Consider the following 12,237-nt stretch of genomic DNA (forward strand, 5'->3'; position numbering starts at 1 on the left):
CAATAGGGTGAGTTATAAAAAAAAAATGGGGGGGGATGTTTCCTCCCTTGATCTTATCTCAGGCGTATGGTATAAACATAGTCAAATTTCAAATTTGGGACAAGTCGCTTAATATTTAGACCCTGCTCCTACAGATTGACATTTTGCCTCACTACAAGTGATAAAAACATAGGAATTTGAGCCATTTAATTCTCAGTACTGTATGTTAAATTATGAACTAATCAACATAAATTTTAGGTTTTATGTAGAGCAATAATAGTTGCATACTATTATTTTCTGTGATATTTATTTATTGAAGATCAAACATGTTGATAATTGACATTAAAAACCAAAGGTTTTGAAAAAATGATATGGAACAATTAAGCAAACGGTGTACTCAACAAGTAAACATAAACAATAAAACGCCACTCATATTATGTGTTGCATTAAAAATTCACATTAGACTTAATTACTTGGTATAAATTGTACTATTGTACTAAATGCTTACATTTTGTGTAATTAATAAAATTAGTTGCATACTATTATTTTCAGCAATCTTTATTCATTTAAGATAAAACATGTTGATAATTTACATGAAAAACCAAGGTTGGACTGGATGGCCCTTGTGGTCTCTTCCACCTCTATGATTCTATGATTCTGTGATTCTATATGTTTATAAATTAGTGTTTGATTACAGCAGCCGGTTACTTTTTTTTTTTTTTTGTAATTGATACTTGCTAGTCGTAACCTACCGGTAGGTTTGTGTTATGTGAGTTGAATTTCGGTATAACATGTGCATCAATGTCTTTTCCTCCACATAGGGCCCCAAAGGAGACAAAGGCAGTCATGGTGAAATGGTGAGTCCTTTGCACTATTAGGGCTACGTTCAGAACCAGGTACCGGTAATTCAAAACATTTGATGTGGCAGTTTCCAAGGTGGGGGACAAATGGTGAACCTCTTCCCTCCCACCTGCTGGTCATCCGCAGCAGATTTCAGCCTCCTCCATACGCTTTTGGCTATAAAAAACACAGGTGGCGCTGTGGGTTAAACCACAGAGCCAAGGCTTGCCAATCAGAAGGTCGGTGGTTCGAATCCCCGTGACGGGGTGAGCTCCCGTTGCTCGGTTCCAGCTCCTGCCAACCTAGCAATTCGAAAGCACGTCAAAATGCAAGTAGATAAATAGGTAAGGTAAACGGCGTTTCCGTGCGCTGCTCTGGTTCGCCAGAAGCGGCTTTGTCATGCTGGCCACATGACCCGGAAGCTGTACGCCATTCCCTCGGCCAATAACGCGAGATGAGCGCCGCAACCCCAGAGTCGGTCACAACTGGACCTAATGGTCAGGGGTCCCTTTACCTTTACGTGGGACGCAGGTGGCTCTGTGGGTTAAACTACAGAGCCTAGAGCTTGCCGATCAGAAGGTCGGTGGTTCGAATCCCCGCCACGCGGTGAGCTCCTGTTGCTCAGTCCCAGCTCCTGCCAACCTAGCAGTTCGAAAGCACATCAAAGTGCAAGTAGATAAATAAGTAGGAAGGTAAACAGTGTTTCCGTGCGCTGCTCTGGTTTGCCAGAAGTGGCTTTGTCATGCTGGACACATGACCTGGAAGCTGTACGCCGGCTCCCTCGCCAAATAATGCAATATGAATGCCGCAACCCCAGAGTCAGTCACGACTGGACCTAATGATCAGGGGTCCCTTGACCTTGACCTTTATAAAAAATTAGCCAGAAGGGAAATCATGGCTGTGTCCTGATAAATCTGTGAGGAGGAGTCTGAACCTTTAACTTCCTTCTTTGGTTTACCTTGGCTTGTTTGTTGTTGTGGTTGTTGTGGTTTTCTTGACAAAGTTGTCCAGACAGAAATTATAAAACATGGGCAACCAAATCATAAAACATGGGCAACCAAAATGGTCAAAGGCCTGGAAACGATGCCTTATGTGGAACGGCTTAGGGAGCTGGGTATGTTTAGCCTGGAGAAGAGAAGGTTAAGGGGTGATATGATAGCCATGTTCAAATATATCAAAGGATATCATATAGAGGAGGGAGAAAGGTTGTTTTCTGCTGCTCCAGAGAAGCGGACACGGAGCAATGGATTCAAACTACAAGAAAGAAGATTCCACCTCAACATTAGGAAGAACTTCCTGACAGTAAGAGCTGTTCGGCAGTGTGATTTGCTGCCAAGGAGTGTGGTGGAGTCTCCTTCTTTGGAGGTCTTTAAGCAGAGGCGTGACAGCCATATGTCAGGAATGCTTTGATGGTGTTTCCTGCTTGGCAGGGGGTTGGACTGGATGGCCCTTGTGGTCTCTTCCAACTCTATGATTCTACTAGCTTACCTGGCCATGCGTTGCTGTCAGCCATATGTCAAGAATGCTTTGATGGTTTTTCCTGCTTGGCAGGGGGTTGGACTGGATGGCCCTTGTGGTCTCTTCCAACTCTCTGATTCTATGATTCTATGACCTGACTAACAAAAAAAGGGATTATTAGGGGGTAAAATACTAAACAGATCATTCTACAGTAAATAATAATAATAATAATAATAATAATAATAATAATAATAATAATAATTTATTATTTATACCCCGCCCCTCTGGCTGGGGGAACACTTTGGGCGGCTTCCATCAAAACACTAAAATACAGAAATACAGCCTTATATAGGGTCATCAAACACAGAAGGAAGCTTTTTTTAGCTGCAGTAACAGTAGAGACGCCGCTAGAGGGCGATGTTTTGCTACCTCTCCTGTCGGTTCTTTTCCCAGCATGCCCGGCAGGGTATGCTGGCTGAGTTTTGAGGTTTTTACTTTGTGCAGGTGTGCCATTTGTATAGCCTATGTTGCTAAGAACACTCCCCATTGTGGAATGCGACGTTGTGTCGAAATTTGATACAAAATATATCTAGAATTGTGAATACAATTTCACGAAACGGTAAAACGGCATACCAAAAAATTAAAGACGGTTTGTGCATGACCTTTTTAAATATTTCAATGAAATACACCTCATTTTAGTCAATAATAATAATAATAATAATAATTTATTATTTATACCCCGCCCATCTGGCTGGGTTTCCCCAGCCACTCTGGGCGGCTTCCAAGAAAAGAATAAAATAATCGATTAAAGATTAAAAGCCTCCCTAAAGAGGGCAAAAAGTTCATCCATTTGTGCTACAGGAAATAATTTTTGATACATTTCTGATTATTGCCGTTCGTTTCGCCATCCTCAAGTACTCTAACAATTTTTCCTGCCACTCTTGAACCATTGGGACAAATTCAGAAATGTACCAAGGCAAAAAAATAATGGACGGGTGGAAATATGTACAAGACGACTTGGAGAGAGAAAATATAGAAAATAATCTGTTGTTGTTGTTGTTTAGTCGTTTAGTCGTGTCCAACTCTTCGTGACCCCATGGACCAGAGCACGCCAGGCACTCCTGTCTTCCACTGCCTCCCGCAGTTTGGTCAAACTCATGTTTGTAGCTTCGAGAACACTGTCCAACCATCTTGTCCTCTGTCGTCCCCTTCTCCTTGTGCCCTCCATCTTTCCCAACATCAGGGTCTTTTCCAGGGAGTCTTCTCTTCTCATGAGGTGGCCAAAGTCTTGGAGCCTCAGCTTCAGGATCTGTCCTTCCAGTGAGCACTCAGGGATGATTTCCTTCAGAATGGATAGGTTTGATCTTCTTGCAGTCTATGGGACTCTCAAGAGTCTCCTCCAGCACCATAATTCAAAAGCATCAATTCTTCGGCGATCAGCCTTCTTTGTGGTCCAGCTCTCACTTCCATACATCACTACTGGGAAAACCATAGCTTTAACTATACGGACAGAAATAATCTAGTGATGTGCTTAGAATAAAAATATAACAGGAGAGGATTTACTAATAGACACTGGAGAGTAGGGAGGGTCATAAAAATATTCCCCCTGAAAATGTTTCCTACCTTGATTTTATCTCAGGCATATGGTATAAACATAATTTCAAATTTAGGACAAATCACTTAATATTTAGACCCTGCTCCTCCAGATTGAAATTTGGCCTCACTACGAGTGATAAAAACATAGGAGTTTGACTCATTTAATTCTCAGTATGTTCAATTGTGAACTAATAAACCTAAATTTTAGGTTTTATGGAGAGCAATAATACTTGCATACTACTATTTTCTGCAATATTTATTTATTTAAGATCAAAAATGTTGATAATTGACATGAAAAACCAATGGTTTTGAAAAAAATGATATGGAACAATTAAGCACAACGGTGTGCTAAACAAGTAAAAATAAACAATAAAACGCCACTCATATTATGTGTTGCGTCAAAACATCACATTAGACTTACAGTGGTGCCTCGCTAGACGAATGCCCTATAAGACTAATTTTTGGCTTAACGAAGAGATTTTTCGAGCGGAGGTTGCCTCGCAAGACAAATTCGTTTTGTGAAAAATTGGTCTAGCGAATCACGGTTTCCCATAGGAATGCATTGGAATTCAATTAATGCATTCCTATGGGCAATTTTTTTTAAAAAAAATTAAATGCATTCCTATGGCATACGCTAGACGAATTTTTCGTTATACGAATTGGCCCGTGGAACGAATTAAATTCGTCTAGCGAGGCACCCCTGTACTTGGTATAAATTGTTCTAAATGCTTACAATTTGTGTAATTAATAAAATCATGCCTTATGCAATTTATACATTGTGCATGTACACCATCTTATATCATGCTAAAAATATGCTTTTATGCATTACACTAAACGTCTATTTTGTCTCTTGTTTTGGGAATTTAGAGCGATTGTTCATTGTTATTTTGATGGTAGCGTCACGTCTTTTCTCTCCAATAACTATCCTAGATGCTCTAGTCACCTCCCACTAGTAACCTCCTACAATTTTTCATGTAAATTAACTTTCATGTAAATTTCATGTAAAATAATTTTCATGTAAACAAATATTGCAGAAAATAATAGTATGCAACTATTATTGCTCTCCATAAAACCTAAAATTTATGTCGATTAGTTCACAATTTAACATCCTAAGAATTAAATGAGTCAAATTCCTACGTTTTTATCACTCGTAGTGAGGCCAAATTTCAATCTGGAGGAGCAGGGTCTCAATATTAACCGATTTGTCCCAAATTTGAAATTTGACTATGTCTATACCACACGCCTGAGATAAGGTCAAGGGAGGAAACATTTCCGAGGTGTTTTTTTTTATGACCCACCCTATTGTACAACTCAGCAGGGAGGAGGGTGGATTCTGCCAGACATTGGCTCCAGCTCCACCTGCTCTTGGTCACCCTGCCTTCTGCCCTACTGGACCCATTGGCCACCAGTCACCACCAGGGCTGGCACGTCCATTAAGGCGAACTAGGCAGTTGCCTAGGGCGCCAAAATGGAGGGGGCGCAGGCCAGCCTGCCCAGAGATAAGATCAAGGGAGGAAACATTTTTGATTTTTTTTTCTGACCCACCCTACTGGAGAGGCTCACAAGTATGTGATGTAGGATGTATAGCAAGGGAAAGTCAATGTACAAAGGGAAGCATGTTGTGAAAAATAGGAAGTGACCCCTTTTTTGGTATGTTGTTTCTTTTGTTCTTTGTTCCTTTTTACTTATTGGAATTCTTTTTCTACTTATTCTTGTATTATATGATTTGTATTAAGGGAGCAATTGCTAATATTTCCTTATTTTTCTTTTTTGACCTTATTTTTTGTGCTTTTGTGTTTTTTGTTGTGCTTTTTTCGATTTCTGTAATCTTTTAAAATTTGAATAAATAACACACACACACACACACACACACACACACACATAAAAGGAAATAATTTTTGAGATTTTTTTAAAAAAGTCATCACCCTAAATTAACGCATATTCACACCCTCTTTTTTTCTTTTTTGACCTTATTTTTGTGCTTTTGTGGTTTTTGTGTGTTTTTTGTTGTGCTTTTTTTATTTCTGTAATTTAAAATTGGTGTGTGTGTGTGTGTGTGTGTGTGTGTGTGTGTGTGTGTATATATATATATAATTTTTGAGGGGGGGAAATGAAAAAGTCATCACCCTAAACTGACCCATATTCACACCCTCTTTATTGATGTTTTTTTTTTCTTTTTTGACCTCATTTTTGTGTTTGTGTGTGTGTGTGTGTGTTGTTGTTGTTGTGCTTTTTTTATTTCTGTAATCTTTTAAAATTTGAATAAATAATTTATATATATATGAAATGAAAAAGTCATCACCCTAAATAGACCCATATTCACACCCTCTTCATTTTTATTTTTTATTTTTTTTGTGTTCCAGGGATTGCAGGGTCCTAAGGTGAGTATGGCAGAGCAATTCTAGCAAGATTGCTGCTTCCATCAAAACTGTGCAAGCCTCTTTGAAGTAGAACAAGCAAATGTGACATGTATCGACATTGTCTTCCTAGGGCCCCCCGGGACCTCGAGGACCCCCTGGACCTCCGGTATGTGTTTAGAAAATTGTCTATACTTCAATTTGTATTTCCCTATCACTGTGGACCCGCTATTATTTATTTATTTATCTATTTATTTATTTATTTATTTATTTATACCCCACCCATCTTGCTGGGTTTCCCCAGCCACTCTGGGAGGCTTCCAACGAATAACAAAATACATTAAAATATCACAGATTAAAAACTTCCCTAAACAGGGCTGCCTTTAGGTGTTTTCTAAATGTCAGGTACTTGTTTATCTCCTTGACCTCCGATGGGAGGGCGTTCCACAGGGTGGGTGCCACCACCGAGAAGGCCCTCTGCCTGGTTCCCTGTAGCTTTGCTTCTTGAAACGAGGGAACCGCCAGAAGGCCCTCGGCGCTGGATCTCAGTGTCCGGGCTGAACGATGGGGGTGGAGACACTCCTTCAGATATACTGGACCGAGGCCATTTAGGGCTTTAAAGGTCAACACCAACACTTTGACTTGTGCTCGGAAATGTACTGGGAGCCAATGCAGATCTTTCAAGACCGGTGTTATGTGGTCTTGGCGTCCGCTCCTAGTCACCAGTCTAGCTGCTGCATTCTGGGTTAGTTGTAGTTTCCGGGGCACCTTCAAAGGTAGCCCCACATAGAGCGCATTGCAGTAGTCCAAGCGAGAGATAACTATAGCATGCACCACTCTGGCGAGACAGTCCGCGGGCAGGGAGGGTCTCATCCTGCATCCCAGATAGAGCTGCCCTGGACACAGAATGGACCTGCACCTCCATGGACAGCTGTGAGTCCAGAATGACTCCCAGGATGTGCACCTGGTCCTTCAGGGGCACAGTTACCCCGTTCAGGACTAGGGAGTCCTCCACACCTGCCCGCCTCCTGTCCCCCACAAACAGTACTTCTGTCTTGTCAGAATTCAACCTTAATCTGTTAGCCGCCATCCACCCTCCAACCGCCTCCAGGCACTCACACATGACCTTCACTGCCTTCACTGGTTCTGATTTGAAAGAGAGGTAGAGCTGGGTATCATCCGCATACTGATGAACACCCAGCCCAAACCCCCTGATGATCTGTCCCAGCGGCTGCATGTGGATGTTAAAAAGCATGGGGGAGAGGACACAACCCTGAGGCACCCCACAAGTGGGACACCACAGGTCTGAACACTCATTCCCCCCCCCCACTTTCTGAACACGGCCCAGGAGGAAGGAGCGGAACCACTGTATGACAGTGCTCCCAGCTCCCAACCCCTCTAGACGGTCCAGAAGGATGTTATGGTTGATGGTGTCAAAAGCCGCTGAGAGATCCAGCAGGACTAGGAAACGGCTCTCACCTTTGTCCCTAGCCCGCCGGAGATCATCGACCAGTGCGACCAAGGCAGTTTCAGTCCCATGATGAGGCCTGAATCCCGACTGGAAGGGATCCAAAAGGTCCGCTTCTTCCAGGTGTGCCTGGAGTTGTTCAGCAACCACTCGCTCAATCACCTGGTCCCCATTTTCAGTGCATGAAATTATTAACTAAAAATGGGGATGAAGGGTAATGTCAAAAGGGACGTGTTTGGCGCAATATGACCCGTCATTTTGTCTCTTGACTTTGTAGGGTCCCCCAGGAATGCTAGCTACATTGGTAAGTTCTGAAATTTCATTCTGCTCGCGATTTCATGTGTTTTGGGACACCACTGAACGAAATTGTGTCAGCTATTGGGAAACTATACATATGACTAGGTCACCAGATTTTTGATTTTGTTTTAAAGGGTTGTCCTGTGTTGCAGACACCACCATCCCTTCGAGCAGAGATTAGAGATATTTTTCAGCCAAAGGGCCACATTACCTTCTGGGCGAACCACTTGAGAGCCACATGCCAGGAGTGGGTGAGGCCAGAGGCCAAAATGGACAGAACAATGAATGTCCATTCTACCTTTGTACAGTAGGCCTTCAATTCAGTTCTCAACATTTCCACAGGGTTTTGTAAAAATAAAATACAGTGGTGCCTCGCTAGACGAATGCCCTGTAAGACTAATTTTTCGCTTAACGAATAGATGTTTCTAGTGGAGGTTGCCTCGCGAGATGAATTCGTTTTGTGAAAAATTTGTCCAGTTACCCATAGGAATGCATTGAAATTGAATTAATGCGTTCCTATGGGCAAAAAATAAAAATAAAAATTTCAATGCATTCCTATGGGATTCGCTAGATGAATTTTTCGTTATACGAATTACGAATTAAATTCGAATAGGGAGGCACCACTGTATTTTAAAATCCTCAAGAAAACATGTCCGGATCTTAGTGCAAATTTCTCCAAGAAAGGCAGTTTTGCAAGCTGTTTCCCCCTAACAGAATGCATTGTTGCGTATTTTCACTAATATAGTTGCTTTCATGTGCTTTTTGTAAACATTGCTTGGGGAAACTGCATCAAAACATTTAGAGAAGTGTGAGTCTCGAAGGATAATGTGTTTCGGTTTGTGTACTGGGTCAGGAAATGCAGACTGGGCAGTAGGGTGGGTCATTTAAAAAAATCAAAAATGTTTCCTCCCTTGATCTTATCTCAGGCACACGGTGTAAACATAGTCAAATTTCAAATTTGGGACAAATTGGTTAATATTTAAACCCTGCTCCTCCAGATTAGGATGGGTCATAAAAAAAAAATTTTCCCGAAAATGTTTCCCCCCTTGAACTTATCTCAGGCGTACAGTATAAACATATAAACATAAACATTTGACTCCTTTAATTCTCAGTCTGTTAAATTGTGAACTAATAAACATAAATTTTAGGTTTTATGTAGAGCAATAATAGTTGCATACTATTATTTTCTGCAATATTTATTGATTTAAGAGAAAACATGTTAATAATTTACATGAAGAACCAATGGTTTTTAAAAAAATTATGGAACAATTAAGCAAACGGTGTGCAAAACAAGTAAACATAATAAAACGCCACTCATATTATGTGTTGCGTCAAAACATCACATTAGACTTACAGTGGTGCCTCGCTAGACGAATGCCCTGTAAGACGAATTTTTTGCTTAACAAAAGGATTTTTCGAGTGGATGTTGCCTCGCAAGACAAATTAGTTTTGTGAAAAATTGGTCTAGCGAATCGCGGTTTCCCATAGGAATGCATTGAAATTCAATTAATGTGTTCCTATGGGCAATTTTTTCCCCCACTGTATGCCTATGGGATTCGCTAGATGAATTTTTCGTTATACGAATTGACCCTTGGAACTAATTAAATTCGTCTAGCGAGGCACCTCTGTACTTGGTATAAATTGTACTAAATGCTTACATTTTGTGTGATTAATAAAATTATGCCTTACGCAATATATACATTGTACATGTACACCATCTTATATCATGCTAAAAATATGCTTTTATGCATGACACTAAACGTCTATTTTGGCGCAAAGTCCTTCTTTGTCTCTTGTTTGGGGAATTTAGAGTGATTGTTCATTGTTGTTTTGATGGTAGCGTCACGTCTTTCCTCTCCAATAACTATCCTAGATGCTCTAGTAACCTCCTTCACTGCATGTTCTACCATTTGCGAATGGCACTTGAATTTTGGAATTGTTAAGGAAGTGGTCACAATATACTGAGAATGAAAGGAGTCAAATTCCTATGTTTTCATCACTCGTAGTGAGGCCAAATTTCAATCCGGAGGAGCAGGGTCTAAATATTAAGCGATTTGTTCCCAATTTGAAATTTGACTATGTTTATACCGTACGCCTGAGATAAGATCAAGGGAGGGAACATTTTTTTTAAAAATGGATGTTTTTGTTATGGATGTTGTCAAGTTAAGTTTTTGTATGGCCACCAAGCTGCAAACTTTTCAGATGAAAAACCCAAAGGAAATGGCTATTAGCACATTGTTAAGTGTGGCTTCCATTTTCGTTTACAGTAAACCCACTTCCGCGCCTGCGATGGAGGTGGCATTGTGGGCAGGCCCCGACCAACTCTCACGATGGGGGCTGAGATCTTAGCCCCCTTTGCGATGGGCCGTTCCCGCCTCCGTTATCCCCTAGCCGACCAATTAGGTCAGCCGGGGTCGGGGCTTGCCCCCTTTTAAACGGCCCGGAGACAGGAACTCAGCCTCTTTTGCCCCGCTCACCAGCGCGTCCACTTCAACCGCCCGCCCACCCTTTAGGCTAGACCGACGCTGCTATGGACTTTGGTTGGTCGCCTGGTTGGCCAGGGGCCGGGTAGGACTTTTCCCACATGGGCTAGCCATAATGCTTTTTTCGCCTACCTCATAGCAATTCGTCACAACTTTGGTTTGGCGGTAGGCATTGGAAAGTTGCATAAAAAGAAGAATGGGGGGGGCAGGTTGCGTCATCAGCTGCCTCAGGAAATGGAGAAATATTCCGTTAAAGGTTTCTGGGGGCGGAGCTTGGTCCGGAGCCTGCAGAGGTCAGGGCCGTAAGGCACGCCCCAACGGTGGCCACAGGAGGGGTTCCGGTAGATGTACATCACTGGGCTCCTTTCTGGTGGTTAATTTCTCCCAGACTGCAACACACGGGGTGGTGTCAGACATTGTCAGTTAAGTTCCAATGCGTAAGCCAATAACCAATAAAGTTGTGGCCATATTCGCCCACTTAAATCTATCATCTGCGTCTTGTTTCTTATTTACTCATGGGAGGAGGGACATTGCCACACAACTAGAGTTTAGTGTTATGTCCAAGCCCTAAACTGCGGTTCATATTGACAATGCAATAGGACAGTTTCGCAATCCACAGTTGAAGTTGGCTTGTTTGAGACAAACCATACTTAGGTTAAACAAATCCTACTTTGCTTGCCCAGACAACATAAGAATTCATAGTTGTGCTACAGAGGATACCAAATTTTGGTGTATAGCAACATATGTAGTGAGGATGTCCACAAACAGAGCAATTTGGGAATGAAGTTTTATCTCCATATCTCGGGCAACCCCAGCATTTAGCTTTACTTCATTTATATACTTCAGATATGGACCAATTAAGAAGTAAGGAATTACAGTGGTACCTCTACTTACGAATTTAATGCATTCCGAATGCACATTCGTAAGTCGGAAAAAAATGTAAATCGAATCCCATAGGAATACATTGGGAGAAAAAATTAATGAATATTGATCACTAGTAGAATGTAGTCTGGCAAATAGACATAATGTAAAAGCTGTTGCAAAAACTGAAGGTGGCAATAGGAGAGAAATATGCCTGAGCTAAGATCAAGGGAGGAAACATTTTCAGGGGGGGCAATTATGACCCACCCTACTGGGCTGTTACTTCTTAAAATGCAAATAAAATCAAATTATTGATCTCCCATGCTGGAAAGGCGGCTTTGAACTGGGCCTCCCCAGCTTGAAGCTCTCGGAAATCCAACAGGCGCAGCAATTGGCACTAAAAAAACCCAGCAAGGGTAGCATGAATGCAGGACCATCTTAAGCAAATCTGATGCCCTGGCGCGAAGATCCCTCTGGCGCCCCAGTGCCCCGTTTCCCAGGGCAGCTGTCTGGCGGGCGCAGTGTGCAGCACGGCACCCCCTAGCGGCCTTGCCGTAGGGCCGGCCCTGCATGAATGCCCTGTCCAGTTAGGCCCTGAATCCCAAATCTGAGGTGCCTCAGGAGGCAGAGCTAATTTCTTGTCCATCTTTCGCCTTCAACTCTACCATGTCTTCTTCCTGTGTTTTTTCTCCCCAGCAGCAGCAAGATGGTTTTGGTGCAGCTTTCCAAACAGCGAGGAGTTCCAGCACTGGGTTCAAGTCTGAGGTATGTCATAGGAAGCTCAGGAATCCTTTCAGAAAGACCCGCTCGAACTTCTCCTGCGGAGTCTCCATGGAAATGAGCAGGATATTAGAATAATAGAATCATAGAGTTGGAAGAGACTACAAGGGCCATCCAG

At 42.1% G+C, this 12,237-nt stretch overlaps 1 protein-coding gene across 2 annotated transcripts in view; it reads left to right on the forward strand.

The window, feature by feature from the left end:
* Nucleotides 1-12,237, forward strand: part of LOC118084239 (collagen alpha-1(XXVII) chain) — a 267,599-nt gene that overhangs the window by 241,976 nt on the left and 13,386 nt on the right. Inside the window, exons 53-57 of one of the 2 annotated variants that reach the window (XM_060270658.1) lie at nt 801-836; nt 6,237-6,254; nt 6,364-6,399; nt 7,976-8,002; nt 12,036-12,104. In XM_060270658.1, coding sequence (XP_060126641.1) covers nt 801-836; nt 6,237-6,254; nt 6,364-6,399; nt 7,976-8,002; nt 12,036-12,104 — 186 coding nt within the window. The remainder of the gene's footprint in view (nt 1-800; nt 837-6,236; nt 6,255-6,363; nt 6,400-7,975; nt 8,003-12,035; nt 12,105-12,237) is intronic. The other variant, XM_060270659.1, reaches the window with a different exon arrangement.

This window comes from Zootoca vivipara, chromosome Z (genome assembly GCF_963506605.1).
Source record: "Zootoca vivipara chromosome Z, rZooViv1.1, whole genome shotgun sequence".
Lineage (NCBI taxonomy): Eukaryota > Metazoa > Chordata > Lepidosauria > Squamata > Lacertidae > Zootoca > Zootoca vivipara.